General features: G+C 41.0%; 1 protein-coding gene across 1 annotated transcript; it reads left to right on the top strand.

Annotated features, from left to right (window-relative positions):
- The first annotated feature begins 18,491 nt into the window (after nucleotides 1-18,491).
- LOC106608632 (histone H2A.Z) lies at nucleotides 18,492-20,259 on the top strand. The gene is made up of 5 exons (XM_014206699.2): nucleotides 18,492-18,626; nucleotides 18,915-18,992; nucleotides 19,400-19,513; nucleotides 19,677-19,806; nucleotides 19,914-20,259. Exons 1-5 carry the CDS (start codon nucleotides 18,624-18,626, stop codon nucleotides 19,973-19,975), a joined length of 387 nt encoding a protein of 128 aa, XP_014062174.1. The 5' UTR covers nucleotides 18,492-18,623; the 3' UTR covers nucleotides 19,976-20,259.
- The last annotated feature ends 666 nt before the right edge of the window (nucleotides 20,260-20,925 follow it).

Below are 20,925 nucleotides of genomic sequence, written 5' to 3'. Positions count from 1 at the left end.
ACTTCCGACTTCAACTGTAACTTTGCACCTTTTGATGTAAATGTTTGAGGACAGGGTTTTGTTCTTTCTGGTTCCATTAGAATGACAATCCCAAAGAAAATGACAGGACAACAACTCTTACAATTCCAACTATTGAATCCTGCAAAATACTGTTCTTTATTATACAGTTACCTACAGCAGAGATGCTGAAAAAAGTTTTTTACAGCACTACAGACGTCTATATCGTTCTGCTTACACAAGTAAAAGCCCAGTGCACTACTTTTGTGATACTTTTTTTTTTCTTCTTAATATTATTTTTTCATTCCCGATCTTTCAGGGGGTGCTGCAACACCCTCAGCACCCCTACTTCCCGTGGCTCTGATGATACATTGAACAATCGCATCATGTCCATGATCTTAACGAATACGCTGGTTCTGTAGGGCCTAGGCAGAGGTAAACATGCTCTAGAGCAGGCGACTGGCATTCCATGACGGGTCAAGATGGCGTAGCGGTTCGGAGGTGGCAGCTTGTGCGTAAATAGCGCAGAGGGATGTTTATGTAAGTACATCAGATGACCGGATGACCCCTGGCTAATAACAGGCAGAGAGAGTGTGACATTTCTCGCTGACTCTTTAATGGTAGGGGGGCCTCTAGGTTGATCTGTGGACAACGTTGCTGGACTCGACTGGACACTTAATGAGAAGGTGCCAAATTTGAGGGCTCTAACTATGTCACTTTTGTGGGACATTCACTAAGGTGGCACAACACAGAGTATGAATACTCTAATGAACTTTCTCACCATTTTGAATGCTTTATGATGGAAGGGTTTAGGGTCAGTGGTCTAGATAAGGCCTAGATTCTAGGCCTTAGAATGTATGGCCACTACAGTACCAGACCTATTGCAAAGTTATAATGTTTTTTACGATCAAATTATTAATCTGTAATTTGTAAACCGAAATTATACATGGGGCAACATGTATCCTTAACATTACACAGCCTTGCAAACCCTTAAAGGTCAATGCAGCCATTTTTCTCTCAATATTAAATCATTTCTGTGTAAAAATTAAGTACCTTACTGTAAATGTTTTAATTTAATATGGTAAAAAAAGAGAAAAAAATAGCTTCTTAGCAAAGAGCAATTTCTCAAGCAAGAATTTAGCTAGGAGTGGTTTGAGTAGGGAGGGGAGAACAGAACATTTGCTGTTATTGGCAGAGAGGTTTGGATCCATAGCAGCGGGAAGTAGGGATGCTGCAGCAACCCCTGATAAATCTGATCTGTTATTTTTTTAAAGTCCATTATTAGCGGACCTATATATAACTGTCTGTAGCACGGTCAGGGTAAGGAAACAAACTTGTCATTTTGTAATTTGGGTGAACTATCCTTAGATTTCTTGTCTTTAAGTTCTTGAAATTTGATTTGAGTATGCAATGTATACATCAAATTTGTTTTGCTGAAATTAAGTGTTTTATCTTGGCATATATTTCTCTCTGACCTGCTCCTTCCCTGGGGTTAATTGTGGTGTGGTCGTAGCCATACGTAGTCTTGAGCTGGAGTTTCCTCAGTGTTTATTGAAGACAGTAAATACTTGAAACTCTCCTTTCCTCTCCTTCCATACCTCTTACCTCAACCCAAACCAATTAATATAATGTCCACTAGCATAAGCATAGGTTTGGATATGCCATGACTGGAAAACAGATTTTAAGCCAGGTTGAAGTCCTAGTGTGAAAACACTCAACACAGAGGCCTAAAGTAATTAGCCTCAAGGCCAAACCTCGTAAAACTATGTTCAATGGAAGATGTATATACGAAAGTTCAAATAACGCACACACATCTCAAGTCAGGAAGCGGGGGCTTCATATGGAAGAGTACTGGAGCCCCCCCACCCTCCACTCAAATGTTTTGTAGGCATGATGGATACTCTCTCTCTTGAGCACTCACAGGCTCTTTGTCAACGTGACTGCTTCCTACACGATGTTTCCCACTAGTAGTCTCTCTTCCCAAGTCATTGGATATGGGTATTTAGGAGTCTTAGGAGAGGGGTAGGGCCTAAGGCCATAGAATAACCCCTGACTCAGATCGGGGCCCCGTTCCAGGAATATTGACATTTGATGAACTTGGCCAGAGTGTGCATACGTCATACTGTACATCAACATGGTATTAAGTCTTAGCTGGCTGTCTTGTGGGGAATGGTCAAGATCATCTTTGTAAACACCAGGACAATCTGAGCTGGAGACGTTTGTGGCTCTGGCAGTACACCCTTTGTTTTGCGCCCCTAGAACCAGTATCTGTGCTCTTAATTTGATAGCTTTTTGACGAACTGTCTAACCAGTTTCCACCATGTGATTTAAGTTTGAACGTTTATGTACACAGCATCTAGTCTTGTTTTTCTGATGAGAAAATTTGTCAATTAAATACAAAAGTGAGTTTTGTCTTGTTTCAACATATAATTATTGTATGGAGTTCAGAGATTCTTGAAAGATGGTACGATCTCAACTTTTCTTTCACAAATATTTTTCTTAATATTAACAAAATGTGAAATATACAGTAAATCAAATCAAATGTATTTATATAGCCCTTCTTACATCAGCTGATATATCAAAGTGCTGTACAGAAACCCAGCCTAAAACCCCAAACAGCAAGCAATGCAGGTGTAGAAGCACGGTGGCCAGGAAAAACTCCCTAGAAAGGCCAAAACATAGGAAGAAACCTACATCACTGACAGTACCAGTCAAAAATGTGGACACACCTACTCATTCAAGGGTTTTTCTTAATTTTTACTATTTTCTACATTGTAAAATAACAGTGAAGACATCTAAATTATGAAATAATAAATATGGAATCATGTAGTAACCAAAAAAGTGTTAAACAAATCAAAATATATGTTATATTTGAGATTCATCAAAGTAGCCACCCTTTGCCTTGATGACAGCTTTGCACACTCTTGGCATTCTCTCAAACAGCTTCACGAAGAATGCTTTTCCTCATGAAGGTCAGCCTTGAAGGTCAGCCTTGAAGGAGTTCCCACATATGCAGGCTGCTTTTCCTTCACTCTGCAGTCCAACTCATCCCGAACCATCTCAATTGGGTTGAGGTCAGGTGATTGTGGAGGTCAGGTCATCTGATGCAACACCATCACTCTCCTTCTTAGTCAAATAGCCCTGACACAGCCTGGAGGTGTGTTTTGGGTCATTGTCCTGTTGAAAGACAAATGATAGTCCCATTAAGCGCAAACCAGATGGGATGGCGTATCACTGCAGAATGCTGTGGTTGCCATGCTGGTTAACTGTGCCTTGAATTCTAGATACATCACTGACAGTGTCACCAGCAAAGCACCCACACACCATCACACCTCCTCCTCCATGCTTCACGGTGGGAACCACACATGTGGAGATCATCCATTCACCTACTCTGCATCTCACAAAGACAAAGACTCATTAGACCAAAGGACAGATTTACACAGGTGTAATGTCCATTGCTCGTGTTTCTTGGCCCAACAAGTCTCTTCTTATTATTGGTGTCCTTTAGTAGTGGTTTCTTTGCAGCAATTCAACCATGAAGACCTGATTCATGCAGTCCCCTCTGTTGATGTTGAGATGTGTCCGTTCCTTGAACTCTGTGAAGCATTTATATGGGCTGCAAATTCTGAGGCTGGTAACTCTAATGAACTTATCCTCTGCAGCAGAGGTAACTCTGGGTCTTTCTTTCCTATGGCGGTCCGCATGAGAGCCAGTTTCATCATAGCGCTTGATCATTTTTGCGATTGCACTTGAAGAAACTTTCAAAGTTCTTGAACTTTTCCAGATTGACTGACCTTCATGTCTTAAAGTAATGATGGACTGTTGTTTCTCTTTGCTTATTTGAGCTGTTCTTGTCATAATAGGAACTTGGTATTTTACCAAATAGGGCTATCTTCTGTATACCACCCCTACCTTGTCACAACACAACTGATTGGCTCAAATGCATTAAGAAGTAAAGAAATTCAACAAATTAACTTTTAACAAGGCACTGTTAATTGAAATGCATTCCAGGTGACTACCTCATGAAGCTGGTTGAGAGAATGCCAAGAGTGTGCAAAACTGTCATCAAGGCAAAGGGTGGCTACTTTGAAGAATATCAAATATAAAATATATTTTGATTTGTTTAACACTTTTTTGGTTAGTGCATGATTCCATATGTGTTATTTCATAGTTTTGATGTCTTCACTATTATTCTACAATGTAGAAAATCAAATCAAATTATATTTGTCACATGCGCCAAATACTTACAAGCCCTTAACCAACAATGCAGTTAAGAAAAAAAAGTGTTAAGTATTTACTAAAATAAACTGAAGTAAAAAATAAGAAAAAGAAAAATAGAAAATTAACAAATAATTAAGTAGCAAAACTTAAAATAACAGTACGAGGCTATATACAGGGTTTACCGGTACAGAGTCAATGTGCGGGGGGAACTGGTTAGTCGAGGTAATTGAGGTAATATGTACATGTAGGTAGAGGTAAAGTGATAATAAACAGAGAGTAGCAGCATCGTAAGACTGGTGGGTGGGGTGGGGACAATGCAAATAGTCCAGTTAGTCATTTGATTAGCTGTTCAGGAGTCTTATGACTTGGGGGTAGAAGCTGTTAAGAAGCTTTTTTTGACCTAGACTTGGTTCTCTGGTACCGTTTGCCGTCCAAAAATAGTAAAGATAAAGAAAAACCCTGGAATGAGTAGGTGTGTCCAAACTTTTGACGAGTACTGTACATTTTGATAGACCAAAGTATCAGCTATCACGCCATGTAAAGGAACAACCTCATTTTTGTTTTCTTTCATAAAATGCAATAAACTGGACTCCGTCAGACACCATAAAAGGCTATTTATTTTTAACAAGTGTTTGGAGGCCTTGATTGTTTCATTCTAACATCAGATTGTTCACATTTGTAATACGAATCCAAACTTCTTTTTGCTTTGTTTTATCGCACTATATAATGCTTCAGGGCTAACTTCTTTAGCATTTTGGCATGTTTTTCTAGATTCAGAACATAAAACAACATTTATAAAGCAAACATTATCCGTAGGTCTACTAGCCCAGCAAATTATTAAATAGTTGAAGCACATGTTGCAGAAGAGCTTTTAAAATATTTATTCCGAATATTGACAAAATAATATATCTTACGGGGGTTAGCGATCAGTGACAGAGTTGACAAGCCTCTTATGGACTTGACAACAGATCTCAAAACAGACATAGTATTCAGACCCCTTGACTTTTTTCACATTTTGTTACGTTACAGCCTTATTCAAAAATGTATTAAATAAAATAAAAATCTCAGTAATCTACACACAGTACCTCATAATGACAAAGTGAAAACAGGTTTTTATCATTTTTACAAATGTATTAAAAACAAAAATACCTTATTTACATACAGTTGAAGTTTTCATACACTTAGGTTGGAGTCATTAAAACTCGTTTTTCAACCAATCCACAAATGTTTTGTTAACAAACTATAGTTTTGGCAAGTCAGTTAGGACATCTACTTTGTGCATGACACAAGTCATTTTTCCAACAATTGTTTACACAAATATTATTTCACTTATAATTCACTGTATCACAATTCCAGTGGGTCAGAAGTTTACATACACTAAGTTGACTGTGCCTTTAAACAGCTTGGAAAATTCCAGAAAATGTCATGGCTTTCGAAGCTTCTCATAGGCTAACTGACATCATTTGCGTCAATTGGAGGTGTACCTGTGGATGAATTTCAAGGCCTACCTTCAAACTCAGTGCCTCGTTGCTTGACATCATGGGAAAATCAAAAGAAATCAGCCAAGACCTCAGAAAAAAAATTGTAGACCTCCACAAGTCTGGTTCATCCTTGGGAGCAATTTCCAAATGCCTGAAGGTACCACGTTCATCTGTACAAACAATAGTACGCAAGTATAAACACCGTGGGACCACGCAGCTGTCATACCGCTCAGGAAGGAGACGCGTTCTGTCTCCTAGAGATGAACGTACTTTGGTGCGAAAAGTGCAAATCAATCCCAGAACAACAGCAAAGGACCTTGTGAAGATGCTGGAGGAAACCAGTACAAAAGTATCTATATCCACAGTAAAACGATTCCTATATCGACATAACCTGAAAGGCCACTCAGCAGGGAAGAAGCCGCTGCTCCAAAACCACCATAAAAAAGCCAGACTACGGTTTGCAACTGCACATGGGGACAAAGATTGTACTTTTTGGAGAAATGTCCTCTGATCTGATGAAACAAAAATAGAACTGTTTGGCCATAATGACCATCTTTATGTTTGGAGGAAAAAGGGGGAGGCTTGCAAGCAGAAGGACACCATCCCAGCCGTGAAGCACAGGGGTGGCAGCATCATGTTGTTGGGGTGCTTTGCTGCAGAAGGGACTAGTGCACTTCACAAAATAGATGGCATCATGCAGAAGGAGAATTATGTGGACATATTGAAGAAACATCTCAAGACATCAGTCAGGAAGTTAAAGCTTGGTCGCAAATGGGTCTTCCAAATGGACAATGACCCCAAGCATACTTCTAAAGTTGTTGCAAAATGGCTTAAGGACAACAAAGTCAAGGTATTGGAGTGACCATCACAAAGCCCTGACCTCAATCCCATAGAAAATTTGTGGGCAGAACTGAAAAAGCGTGTGCTACAAACCTGACTCAGTTACACCAGCTCTGTCAGGAGGAATGGGCCAAAATTTACCCAATTTATTGTGGGAAGCTTGTGGACGGCTACTCGAAATGTTTGATCCAAGTTAAACAATTTAAAGGCAATGCTACCAAATACTAATTGAGTGTATGTAAACTTCTGACCCACTGGGAATGTGATGAAAGAAATAAAAGCTGAAATAAATAATTCTCTCAATTATTATTCTGACATTTCACATTCTTAAAAGTGGTGATCCTAACTGACCTAAGAAAGGGAATTTTTACTAGGATTAAATGTCAGGAATTGTGAAAAAACGGAGTTTAAATGTATTTGGCTAAGGTGTACGTAAACTTCTGACTTCAACTATAACTATTCAGACCCTTTGCTATGAGAGTCAAAATTGAGCTCAGGTACATCCTGTTTCCATTGATCATCCATGAGATGTTTTTACAACTTGATTGGAGTCCACCTGTGGTAAATTCAATTGATTGGACATGATTTGGAAAGGCACACACCTGTCTATATAAGGTCCCACAGTTGACATTGCATGTCAGAGCAAAACCCAAGCCATGAGGTTGAAGGGATAGTCCATAGAGCTCCGAGACAGGATTGTATCGAGGCACAGATCTGGGAAAGGGCACCAAAACATTTCTGCAGAATTGAAGGTCCCCAAAAACAAAGTGGCTCCATCATTCTTAAATGGAAGAAGTTTGGAACCGCCAAGACTCTTCCTAGAGCTGTCTGCCCGAACAAACTGAGCAATTGGGGGAGAAGGGCATTGGTCAGGGAGGTGACCAAGAACCCGATGGTCACTCTGATAGAGCTCTAGAGTTCCTCGGTGGAGATGGGAGAATCTTCCAGAAGGACAACCATCTCTGCAGCACTCTACCAGTCAGGCCTTTATGGTAGAGTGGCCAGACAGAAGCCACTTCTCAGTAAAAGGCACATGACAGCCCGCTTCGTGTTTGCCAAAAGGCACCTTAAGACTCTCAGGCCATGAGAAACAAGATTCTCTGGTCTGATGATACCAGGATTGAAATGCCAAGCTTCACGTCTGGAGGAAACCTGGCACCGTCCCTACGGTGAAGCATGGTGGTGGCAGCATCATGCTGTGGGGACGTTCTTCAGCTGCAAGGACTGGAAGACTAGTCAGGATTGATGAACAGAGCAACGGGCAGAGAGATCCTTGAAGAAAACCTGCTCCAGAGCTCTCAGGACCTCGGACTGGGGTGAAGGTTTACCTTCCAACAGGACAACAACCCTAAGCACACAGTCAAGGCAATTAAGGAGTGGCTTTGGGACAAGTCTCTGAATGTCCTTGAGTGGCCCAGCCAGAGCCCAGACTTTAACCTGATCGAACATCTCTGGAGAGACCTGAAAATAGCTGTGCAGCAACGAAGGCACTGTCTATTTGCCTCTAAAAATAAATGTTCTGTAGAAACATTTGTAAAATATGGAAAATGATTCATTTGAATATCTCTAATAAAAACAACCATTCTATCAGTACTCTGACAGAGTTGACATTTGACCAAAAAATTTGAGTTTATGTTTTACGGAGTTGACATATTGCATAATCTTCTTCATTATTCAAGTGGTATACTTAGTAGCAATTTAGTTTTTCCTCAGTTGCTTTATCACTCTAAAATCTAATTAAAATTAACACATTTGAACCATAACTTAATTCTACCTTAATCTATAAGGGAGATGGAGTTGACAGGTTATGGTTGTGACCATGGTGATTTCAAAATTGTTTGTTTAAATCTATCAAAAGTAATGGACTTTCAGGACCATGCGTTGATTTGAAGTAGGAGAAGGCCATTGCAAGACACTGCATGAGATCCTTTATCAGTTCATATTAATTATTTCAAGTTTTTGGAATTTAAAACACTTTTTGGGGGAGCTTGAAATTGTGATCCTTTGTTCTGGACAAGGGCATTTCCTGGCACAGAGCAAGACATGGAAATTAATAATATTGTTTTTTAATTAGAATATTTAAAAAATATTTTCCCTTTATAAAATTCCCCCAAATGTCACTTAAGCTCAAATAATTAATCAAAATCTTCTTCTTTTTTTAATATAAAAATACCGTTTCCCTGTCGGACAAAGAATGTCCCGACTTTCAAGAATCCCTTAGTTACATTTCAAAAGCAGATATGTCTTACAGCACAGAGGCAATCTGGGAAATCAAACAAAAAAAGAGGTCACCCACCACTTTTTTTGTAAATAGCTGAGGGATGGGGCTAGAGAGATGTAACCAGAAACAATATGACTAACCCTCTGTGCGGCAGGTTTGTTTGCATCAGCCAGGCCTTTAACCGCTCTATCAGACACTTTCCCCAGGGCTGAGAGACTCGGAAGGTCACCCTCATGCTAATAGCTGTGAACAAAGGGGGATGTCTCTGTCTGGGTTCCACATTAAAAGCCTTGGGTGCTCATTGGCACGATAAAGAACCCGCCTCTGTCGTCCATTACTGGTGGCGTTGCCCTTTGTTCTGAGTGATCATCAGGCTCTCTCTGTCTCTCACCCTGTGAGGCAGAGCTCGATGTGGACTAGTGGGTTGGATTAAATGTGGAAGACACATTTCAGTTGAAGGCATTCAGTTGTACAACTGACTAGGTATCCCCTATTCCCCTTTTACAGTTGCAAATACCTCCTCCAATCACAACCAGGCCCAATCACTGTTCAGCCCTTCACTCAGTCTTGTACAGCTGCTGTTGGGATTTAAAAAAAACACACAAAAAACAGCCGCATCAATTCAACGTCTATTCCACATTGGTTCAACGTAATTTCATTGAACTGACGTGGGAACAACGTTGATTCAACCAGAGTTGTGCCCAGTGAGCAGTATCATGATATGTATTCAGAAATGTGTATGGTTATCCCATTGTGAATTATTTTTGCAGTCTCATCCTATGTGTGTGTGTGTGTGTGTGTGTGTCTCTAAGCGTGTGTGTCTGTATGCCTTTGTGTGTTTGTGTGTACGTAAGCATGTGCGTGTCTGTGTGTGTGTGGCTGTGTAAGTGTGTGTGTGTGTGTGTGTGTGTGTGTGTGTGTGTGTGTGTGTGTGTGTGTGTGTGTGTGTGTGTGTGTGTGTGTGTGTGTGTGTGTGTGTGTGTGTGTGTGTGTGTGTGTGTGTGTGTGTGTGTGTGTGTGTGTGTGTGTGTGTGTGCACAGCTGCAGCTGCCTGACCCTGGTGCTGAGGACTGTCTGCTGATCCAGTGAAATGCCTGCCAGAGCTGTGCTGCTCCTCACACAGGGGAGCAAGATCACTCTCACTCTTTCCTCTCAAAGGCCAAATGCACTACACAGGCAAAAAACACTCCGCCCAAACACACTACTACACAGGCTCAAACACTGTACACAGCTCACAACACACCCTACTACTTGTCGCTGTCTGAAATTGTACAGAGATCTTACAGTTCTTTTCCTAAACAACTGCTTCTTTAGATATGACAGAAATGCACCAACTAGACTAGTTTTAAGTTTATTTGCCGTGTGTCAATTTAAAAAGATTGGAACTCTTACTCAATCTAATGAATGGCATGCACTTTCTAATCTAGACTTTATAGCTACTGTCAGTTCTAGAACAGACCACACCACCTATACAACGCAACCTAAATCCTCAAACAACAACTCTCTGCCAAATACAGTCTAATTCCTCACAATGTCAGACATATAACATTTCAAGTACAGTAATGAGTGACATGTTTACAACGTAAACAAAGATGATGAATTATATTTCTAACCTCTCTGATGTAAGTGCCTCAGATATTATTATTTTTTCTTCATTCTGAGTAGATTTGGACATTTTTCTTCTGCATATAGTATATAGCACCGAGAAAAGGTTTAATCAACCAAGTATTGATAAACCAATATTATAGGCACTTTAATCCACTTTTGAGGCCTTGGCTACCCAACGCTGACTATACAGTATGCCTAATTATAAGAATAATAATAAGAAGAAGATGTTTTATTGTCACATACACCGGATAGGTGCAGTGAAATGTGTTATTTTACAGCGTCAGCTAATCTCGCCCTTCAAAATTTTACCGCCCCCAAGAGGCCCATAGATGTACTTGCCAACTAAATTGAAATAACATCTGGTGATGATCGTTCTTCATTGGGGAGGGAGGGGGGCTTGGCTTGGACATTGGCACCCAGTTATGTAGCTTGTATTGACCAATGACCATTTTACAGGACGTTCCCTCCGGAATGTACCGATCCGAATAAGTACGAGTGAACCTAATAAATCCATCCCTATAACAGGCCATTGACTTGGGACCATTCATTTTTCTGGCGCCACCCAAGGGGGGCGTTGTCTCTCTGTTGACGTTTTCTTGAATGCTGAAAGTAGGTCGCCGTCCAACCCAAAATCACCTCGGGCTAGGATGGTCCCTGCAATGCACTGTCCGCCACTGCTGCCAAGACTCGAGTACACCAAAATAAGTTGCGTCTAAAAAAAAATGTTACATAACCATTCGCTTACGCACATTGGTACATAACATTAGCAAGGTGTCCTTGTAAATGTTCATTTGAGGAATGTTTCTAAGTATTCTACGAAGTGTTTACTAAGTGATGATAACCTTCAACAGATTCTATATGTTTACTCACCTTAAAACACAATGACCTACCATATCCCTGGAAATATATAAGATTAAAGTGATAAATCAACAATATACTTCATGAGAAAATATTGTCAACAGTGACCATAGACTGCTCACATCGTAAGGAAACCAAATGTAATTTTGTAATTTCGGTGAGCTATCCCTTTAAGCTTGCGAGAGGCATGATACAACTAACACCAAGATGTTACCCTGTAAAGGGCGCCTGCATATACCTGACTGATAGAACATCCATTTCCCCATATTCTGAAAACTATAAACATGTTAACCCTCTTGTGCAGGCACACCTTCTCATTCTCCGTAGTGCTAGGTTGATATTTATCACTCATTTTCTAAATGTGGCCTTTGTAACCTTCAGACAGTTTAACCTTTTCCAAAAGCACCAAAATAGATTCAGAGCATGGCACGTGTGTAGAAAGTCACGTCTCCCTGCTGGGATGCCAGGAGTAACCCAGTGAATTGAGCCCGTTGTCAAGGGACTGGTGAGAGAATGAGAGAGCACTCCTACTTCTCTGCTGCCAGTGGCGTACCACAGTTTCGTGGGGCCCCCGCAAGATCTGTGAAAGTAATATTTTGTAAATTGTGTAATGGTATTATTGTCAACCTAAAATGTTGTCATATAATCATAAATATTGTTTATACGGGTTTTATGCACATTTTTTGAAAAAATACCCTCTAAAATATACATAAACCAACATTAAAGTCCCCCCAAAAAAATATTTGGAAAGCTGAGAGTGCTATTATATGATACAATATCAGTACTTGTCGCATTTACAAGTCCATCATCTACTGACTGTGGATTAACTGCATTGTTTGAATGGAATGTTGGCATATTGGCAGTTAATTTGAAAATCATTCCTCTAAAACTAGCTAGCTAGCTAACATACAGTGCAGATAAATTCTTCAAATTCATTATTTTACATAATATCTTATCACAGCACTGACAAACAATGATTGACCAACTCCCTGACCCAAATGACTGACCTTTGTCCCATGGCTGACCAAGTGTTGGTCCTATGTTTCATGAGATGAAATAAAAGATCCCAGAAACGTTCTATACGCACCAAAATATTATTTCTCTCAAATGGTGTGCAAAAATTTGTTTACATCCCTGTTAGTGAGCATTTCTCCTTTGCCAAGATAATCCATCCACCTGACAGGTGCGGCATATGAAGACGCTGATTAAACAGCATGATCATAACACAGGTGCGCCTTGTGCTGGGGACAATAAAAGACCACTTTAAAATGAGCAGTTTTGTCACAACACAATGCCACAGATGTCTCAAGTTTTGAGGGAGCGCGCAATTGTCATGCTGACTGCAGGAATGCCCACCAGAGCTCTTGCCAGAGAATGTAATGTTAATTTCTCTACAATAAGCCACCTCCAAAATCGTTTTGGATAAATTGGCAGTACGTCCAACCGGCCTCACAACCTCAGACCACGTGTATGGTGTTGTGTTGTGAACAGAGTACCCCATAGTGGCTGTGGGGTTATGGTATGGGCAGGCATAATCTACAGACAACGAACATAATTGCATTTTATCGATGGCAATTTGAATGCACAGACATACCGTGTCAAGATCCTGAGGCCCATTGTCGTGCCATTCATCCGCCGCCATCACCTCATGTTTCAGCATTATAATGTATTATAATGTGTACAGATCCATGTTGCAAGGATCTGTACACAATTCCTGGAAGCTGAAAATGTCCTAGTTCTTCCATGGTCTGCATACTCACCAGACATGTCACCCAGAGCATATCTGGGATGCCCTGGATCGACGTGTACGGCAGCGTGTTCCAGTTCCCGCCAATACCCAGCAACTTCACACAGCCATTGAAGAGGAGTGGGACAACATTTCATAAGCCACAATCAACAGCCTGATCAACTCTACGGGAAGGAGATGTGTCGTGCTGCATGAGGAAAATGGTGGTCACACCAGATACTGACTGGCTTTCTGATCCACGCCCCTACCTTTTTTCTGTGTCTGTGACCAACAGATGTATATCTGTACTCCCAATCGTGCAATTCATAGATTAGGGCCTAAAGAATTTATTTCAATTGACTTATTTCCTTAAATTAACTATAACTCGGTATATGGGGCATACAACAATCTCAAGTTTTTAGACTTTGACAGAATCAATAGATCACTTATTCTGGTATTGCCCCTATGGAGTTTGTTTCTGGTCACAGGTTCAGGAATGGTTAAAAAAAATCACAACATGCACTTAAAATGAACCTTACAAATAGCAATGTTGGGCGATTTGGAAAGCCATAGTCAGTCAATAAATAATATCATAATACTCAAAGGAAAGGTTTTCATAATTAGCTCACAATCTGTGGATAATATACGATTAGAAAGATTCCAAAATGTTGTAAAACATCACAGCACAATTGAAAAATATATGACACATGGACACCAAACAAGGGTGGTCTATGGTGATAGGTGGGATGGGCTGAGAGTGGATGAGGGTTGGGATTAAAGAGTTTGTTTGGTAATGTATTGTTGTTATATATAAAAGTACCATGTATGTAAAATGTATGTATATGTAACAAAAAAGCTGTAAAAAAATATATACTGCTCAAAAAAATAAAGGGAACACTAAAATAACACATCCTAGATCTGAATGAAAGAAATAATCTTATTAAATACTTTTTTCTTTACATAGTTGAATGTGCTGACAACAAAATCACACAAAAATAATCAATGGAAATCCAATTTATCAACCCATGGAGGTCTGGATTTGGAGTCACACTCAAAATTAAAGTGGAAAACCACACTACAGGCTGATCCAACTTTGATGTAATGTCCTTAAAACAAGTCAAAATGAGGCTCAGTAGTGTGTGTGGCCTCCACGTGCCTGTATGACCTCCCTACAACGCCTGGGCATGCTCCTGATGAGGTGGTGGATGGTCTCCTGAGGGATCTCCTCCCAGACCTGGACTAAAGCATCCGCCAACTCCTGGACAGTCTGTGGATGGAGCGAGAAATGATGTCCCAGATGTGCTCAATTGGATTCAGGTCTGGGGAACGGGCGGGCCAGTCCATAGCATCAATGCCTTCCTCTTGTAGGAACTGCTGACACACTCCAGCCACATGAGGTCTAGCATTGTCTTGCATTAGGAGGAACCCAGGGCCAACCGCACCAGCATATGGTCTCACAAAGGGTCTGAGGATCTCATCTCGGTACCTAATGGCAGTCAGGCTACCTCTGGCGAGCACATGGAGGGCTGTGCGGCCCCCCAAAGAAATACCACCCCACACCATGACTGACCCACCGCCAAACCGGTCATTCTGGAGGATGTTGCAGGCAGCAGAACGTTCTCCACGGCGTCTCCAGACTCTGTCACGTCTGTCACATGTGCTCAGTGTGAACCTGCTTTCATCTGTGAAGAGCACAGGGCGCCAGTGGCAAATTTGCCAATCTTGGTGTTCTCTGGCAAATGCCAAACGTCCTGCACGGTGTTGGGCTGTAAGCACAACCCCCACCTGTGGACGTCGGGCCCTCATACCACCCTCATGGAGTCTGTTTCTGACCGTTTGAGCAGACACATGCACATTTGTGGCCTGCTGGAGGTCATTTTGCAGGGCTCTGGCAGTGCTCCTCCTGCTCCTCCTTGCACAAAGGCGGAGGTAGCGGTCCTGCTGCTGGGTTGTTGCCCTCCTACGGCCTCCTCCACGTCTCCTGATGTACTGGCCTGTCTCCTGGTAGTGCCTCCATGCTCTGGACACTACGCTGACAGACACAGCAAACCTTCTTGCCACAGCTCGCATTGATGTGCCATCCTGGATGAGCTGCACTACCTGAGCCACTTGTGTGTCTCATGCTACCACTAGAGTGAAAGCACCGCCAGCATTCAAAAGTGACCAAAACATCAGCCAGGAAGCAAAGGAACTGAGAAGTGGTCTGTGGTCCCCACCTGCAGAACCACTCCTTTATTGGGGGTGTCTTGCTAATTGCCTATCATTTCCACCTGTTGTCTATTCCATTTGCACAACAGCATGTGAAATTTATTGTCAATCAGTGTTGCTTCCTAAGTGGACAGTTTGATTTCACAGAAGTGTGATTGACTTGGAGTTACATTGTGTTGTTTAAGTGTTCCCTTTATTTTTTTGAGCAGTGTATATATAAATAAAAAAAGTCAGAGATTTTATAAATATATAACTCAGTAAAATCTTTGAAATGGTTGCATGTTGGGTTATATTTCCTCATTTTATTGGGGCGACCTGTGTTTGCTCCTGGAGGATCTATATTGATTTGCTCTTTCGATTGGAGCAGAGCTGCTCCTAGCCTTTTTTGGGGCCCTAAGGGAGACTTTTTAAGTAAATAAAAAAATGTAAAGCTTTTTCCAGCAATTTTACCCATTTTGCCATGACTTACGCCATGTTGATGAACTTGGACCTTGTGTATTCTACTATTGTAACTCTCAACAGTAAGTTGAGACCCTGACTGAGTTCCTAAAAAAAACCTGACTGTGTATGTTGCTTATGCCTGGAGATGTTAGTTTAAAATTTATATATTTAACTAGGCAAGTCAGTTAAGAACAAATTCTTATTTACAGTGGCAGCCTAGGAACAGTGGGTTAACTGCCTTGTTCAGGGGCAGAACGACATATTTTTTTACCAGCTCGGGGATTTGGTCTAGCAAACTTTTGGTTACTGGCCCAACGCTCTAACCACTAGGCTACCTGCCGCCCCGTAGTTGTTTGAGTTCCTCTGAACTGGGTCATGCTCATTGCAACTGCGCAGGCCCCCTCAGTTTTATCCAATTGTGCGCTCCACATTTAGAAAGATATTGTTTCTTTTATGAATAATCAATTGAAATACATCATATTTGGCCATGAGTGCAACAAATGTGCATGTCATGCACTGCATGACGTCTCTGCCTCTGAACCTATTACTTTCCTGAAATGCCTAACGTTTGTGTGTTGTGCTTGGAGGCCACAAGGTCAATTTCACAGCACTCTCTAAATCCAAGCAGGATGTCACACCATTGAAGCTCTTTTGATAAATGCAACTACTATTTTGAGTCATACAGTACGGTCTCTTTTGGCAAAAAAATGAGGCCCTGAATCTAGGCCGTCCTGAACCCATACTGCAATTGGTGCCCTATAAAAATGCTTAAATAATTTCCCAACTCCTGGATAATGTTTAACTATTGTAAATAAGTAACAAGCTGAAAACCACGGCACAATGGGTAAATGGGTCAGGATGTTTTGAGAAGTCAAAAGTTGGGATGGGAGGAAACTGTCCATGGGTCAACAATATCCCAGTTACTACACAACTTGGCCATACATGGGTCAACAATATCCTAGTTACTACACAACTGGGCCATACATTACAGAGTGGAATGAAGCCAGAACTGAAGAGAAATAAAAACATCTCAAATACGGAATTGGGTTTGCAACAAACTATTTCAACTACAGTATTAGTGCTGTACTGGAACAGAAACTATCTGTAAGGGCCCTAAGCATAGGACCCTAAGCATTCTCCCCCCATTGATAGTAAAGGCAAAGAGTAAAGGTCATTCTCAGCAATGGAAACACTATTAACCTACTACCATCTTGTGGGGGAATGGAAATATTACAGTTATGCATAAAATCTATTTTTATTGCATGACGGAAATTACATCCCTGAAATAGATGGTAATTGTATAAATGGAAAGTTATTTGTGTTCTGTCATCAACAATGTTGATGTGCCACTTTCTTTCTCTAAAAAAAACCCCAAACATTTCAAGAGGGTGACCAATACACTTTGCTTCTTTCACCAAATGGTTTCCACCCATGTCTGATGTTAATGCATTTTGACCAATGTGGGCAGGAAGTGGGAAGGAAGTGGCTCCACTTTCCTTCCTCCCATAGGGAACACAGTGTGTCAGGACGCTTTGCTGCACAGCCCCAATGGAGCCAGTTCAGAGAGCTTTATCCAACAGAAATAAACACGCAGATGGTTGAGCGGATGGGTTTGGCCATGGCTACACAATACCTTCCTTATCCAATGATGGCAGCTCTTGGCATCAGAACCATTATGGGGTCACTGTGGAAAATGGGTAACCATTTAAACCATATTCAGAGGTGTGCAGGCATTTAACTGACCTTTATTGAGAATCAACAGTCCCCTTCCCTCTTATTTGAAGGGCAGGGTATGTGTCTAGGACATTGGTGCTTTACTGCATTACAAAGGAAGGAATGCTTGAATTCTTGATTGTTGGAGAGTGCATGAGAAACTTTAGGTATCTCTAGTATACCATAGCTTCAATCAGTTTAACCCACACTGAACAAAAATATAAACGCAACATGTACAGTGTTGTACATGTTTCGTAAGCTGAAATAAAAGATCCCAGAAATGTTCCTTATGCACACAAATCTTATGTCTCTGAAATGCTGTGCACAAATTCTTTACATCCCTGTTAGTGAGCATTTCTCCTTTGCCAAGATAATCCATCCACCTGACAGGTGTGGGATATCAAAAACGGTGGAGTATTTATGTCTGTAACAAAGCCCTTTTGTGGGGAAAAACTCATTCTGATAGGCTGGACCTGGCTCCCCAGTGGGTGGGCATGGTTCCCACTTGGGTGGGCCTACGCCCTCCCAGGCCCACGCCCTCTCAAGCCCACCCACATTAAATCCTTAGATTAGGGCATAATGAATTTCAAAATCGTTAAAATTGTTACATGTTGCTTTTATATTTTTGTTCAGAATATTTTAAGCTTAGCTCCTAACACTATTTTAACCCCAAACCCTATATTTAACTTGACAAACAAGTTGTTCATAGAAAGGAAGGGCACATTACATTTCTTTGAGATATGCATTGTTCAGAGTTTGTATCTAAATGAGATGGATATCCAGCACTCTGTAGACTTTTTTGTTATCCTCTCAGTAGGCCTATTTCAGTTTGTGAATTGTAATCCATCATGTTTTTTTTCTCAAGGAATCAATTGATTTATCAACTGATGTTTCATAAAGACATTCTTTACACTGCAGATATTTGGTTGATTATTAAGATATATTTTTGGGCTATTTAATTTCAATAAAACTGTTAGGTCCACACATAGCATAAACAGATGTTATGTTATTCTCTGCTATAAAGTCTGCTAAATAAATTGAGAATAAAATAGAAACTACTTTATCCAACATGCAATGAGAAATTACGTGTCAAATTCCCGCACAGTGGCACTTTTACATTGTGATTGGCTAAGAGCCATGCCCAAAAAAATGTATTCGAGAGTTGATTGGCTGGCTTCTTCCATGCAAAGTCCCGGATCAAGGTCCTCTCAATAAATACATGGCAATTTGAGGCGGGACTACTTGTTCAAACTAGACAAATAGTCGTGGAAGATCTGTACAACTGCAAATAGCAGGAACATCTTATACAATGGTATTTAATTTTTTTTTTTTTTTAATGTATTATTCGTTTCTAAATCTATCACTTTATTGAACGAGTCCAACGTGAGGATTAGCCTGTATTCGAGAAACGTGTCTTCGCTAAAGTTATTCTGTAGCTGACGTTAGCTAGTTACGTTAGGTAACTAACCTTAGCAATGCGAGTCGCCTGGCTATCAACCGTAGCACGCGCTGCCGAATAAACTGGCTAATTACAAATACATGTATATTGCATCAATTGCTCAATACATATCTATACTTTAACAATGGCTCTATATTACAGGCTGGTGGCAAGGCTGGAAAAGACTCCGGGAAAACTAAGACGAAGGCCATTTCGCGCTCACAGAGAGCCGGTTTGCAGGTGAGTACATCAGTCATTCATTACATGCTAACTATGCTAACACCAGCGCCAACAATTATGGTAAACGTGTTGCAAGGTAGCGCAGTTACTTGTTAATTTGCAAGTTATGTAGTGAACGTATAAATGTTGGTAACCTGATACTAGCTAGTTGAGTTACTTGGTAGTGGGTGTTGATTCTCAAAATAATTTTGTTGAATTGGCTCGCGACTTACTGATGGCTAACTAGCTGGCTAGGTAGCTACTTGATTGAACACATGGCAGTGTTATTCGGGATCCTTGGGACGACCATAATCTTTACCTAACGATTTTACATTTCAACTTCAGTGGGGTAGGGGCGTATTAAGGATCACGGATAGCACGGCCGGGTAAAGGCATGCCTTTAAAACGTTTCCCGCCCTGTTTTCCAGTTCCCAGTGGGCCGTATTCACAGACATCTGAAATCCAGAACAACAAGCCATGGCAGAGTTGGGGCGACTGCAGCTGTGTACAGCGCGGCTATTCTTGAGTACCTTACTGCTGAGGTAACGTTGGTCGACATCGCGACTGTAATTTTTGCATGTTTACGACACTATGTGGCGGTTCATGACGCTAAAACCATACAGTACTGTGCATGCAATCGAAGTTAATTGATGTGCTCGTGCGAGAGTCGGTAACCAAAATATTTACCCACGCGCTCAACTTCAGGTTCTGGAGCTGGCCGGAAACGCGTCAAAGGATCTGAAGGTCAAGCGTATCACCCCACGTCACTTGCAACTGGCCATTAGAGGCGATGAAGAGTTGGATTCTCTCATTAAAGCAACGATTGCTGGTGGTGGTAAGTGCAGAAGTTATTTTGTAGTCTTTGCCACTGGGATTGCCTCTACCAATCTCCCTGTTTTTAAAAAAAACATTTGCATCCACTAATTACTTTTTATTTTTCAGGTGTCATCCCTCATATCCATAAGTCACTGATTGGAAAGAAGGGACAGCAGAAGACTGTATAACCCTGTAAACAGTGGCATTGGGTCATGTCATCTCAGGACATTCTGCTTAAATGGTTTAAAAAATTATTTTCTTGGTAGTGTTTTAGGACTTTTTTAAATGTATGAACTTGCATCTACTCATCTGTGGTATTTTTTTTAAAGTGGCTTCAGAGAAGCTGTTTTATTTTGGGCTTGTATGTTTTTGGTACAACTGTGGTTTGGTTTTTATTGTGTACATTTTTGCATACCTGTGGCATTTCCATGTTTTGAAGTTGTATTTGAATAAAGCTCCAAGGTATTGTGCACCTATGGTTCCTTACTTGTATTCATCATTTAGCAAGTGTTGTGCCCTATAAATCCATTATGCTGCATTCTGGGTTACTTTTTACAGGGACAGTGCACATTAATCAACGTTTCAGTAAAAGTGCCAGTTTTAGCCAGCCGGCTAATTTTCAACCGCAGTCCCTGGGCAGGTTATTAAAAACGATTACAATGAGCAGTGAGCACACTCAACGCAACATAGGACATGCAAAACGTAGTATGCAGATTGCAACAATCCATAAAAGCAAGTGTTTCTATACCTCACAAGCTGCAGACATGTCTTTTTTTTTTGATGGGTGGTGCAGTTGTGTCATCTGGCAGTATTCCAGACATGAGAAGCTCTCAGAAAGCAGATTGACTAAAGGTGCTTTTCCTTAAGGGAACTATAGTCCCCTCATGGCAGACCTTGTGGATTTTTTTCTGTTGAACAAAAGTCCTGAGTGGAGGGGGTGCCAGGCCATTTAGGATCTTGAATACAAGATGTTTCCAACTCAGGTCATGCTTTCTGAGGATGTAACAGTGCTGGCTATTGGGCTTCCTATCAAGCATTTTGAGAGCCTGTTTGTAGACATACCGAATGGCTTTTAATGTTGTACAGTAAGCTTGGGCCCAATTAGTTAAGTGGGGGAGTAACATATTTGAAGTAGTTT

The sequence above is a fragment of the Salmo salar genome, chromosome ssa07 (genome assembly GCF_905237065.1).
Source record: "Salmo salar chromosome ssa07, Ssal_v3.1, whole genome shotgun sequence".
NCBI lineage: Eukaryota > Metazoa > Chordata > Actinopteri > Salmoniformes > Salmonidae > Salmo > Salmo salar.
The sequence above is the reverse complement of the archived record's forward strand: the minus strand, read 5'-3'. Positions and strand labels throughout refer to the sequence as shown.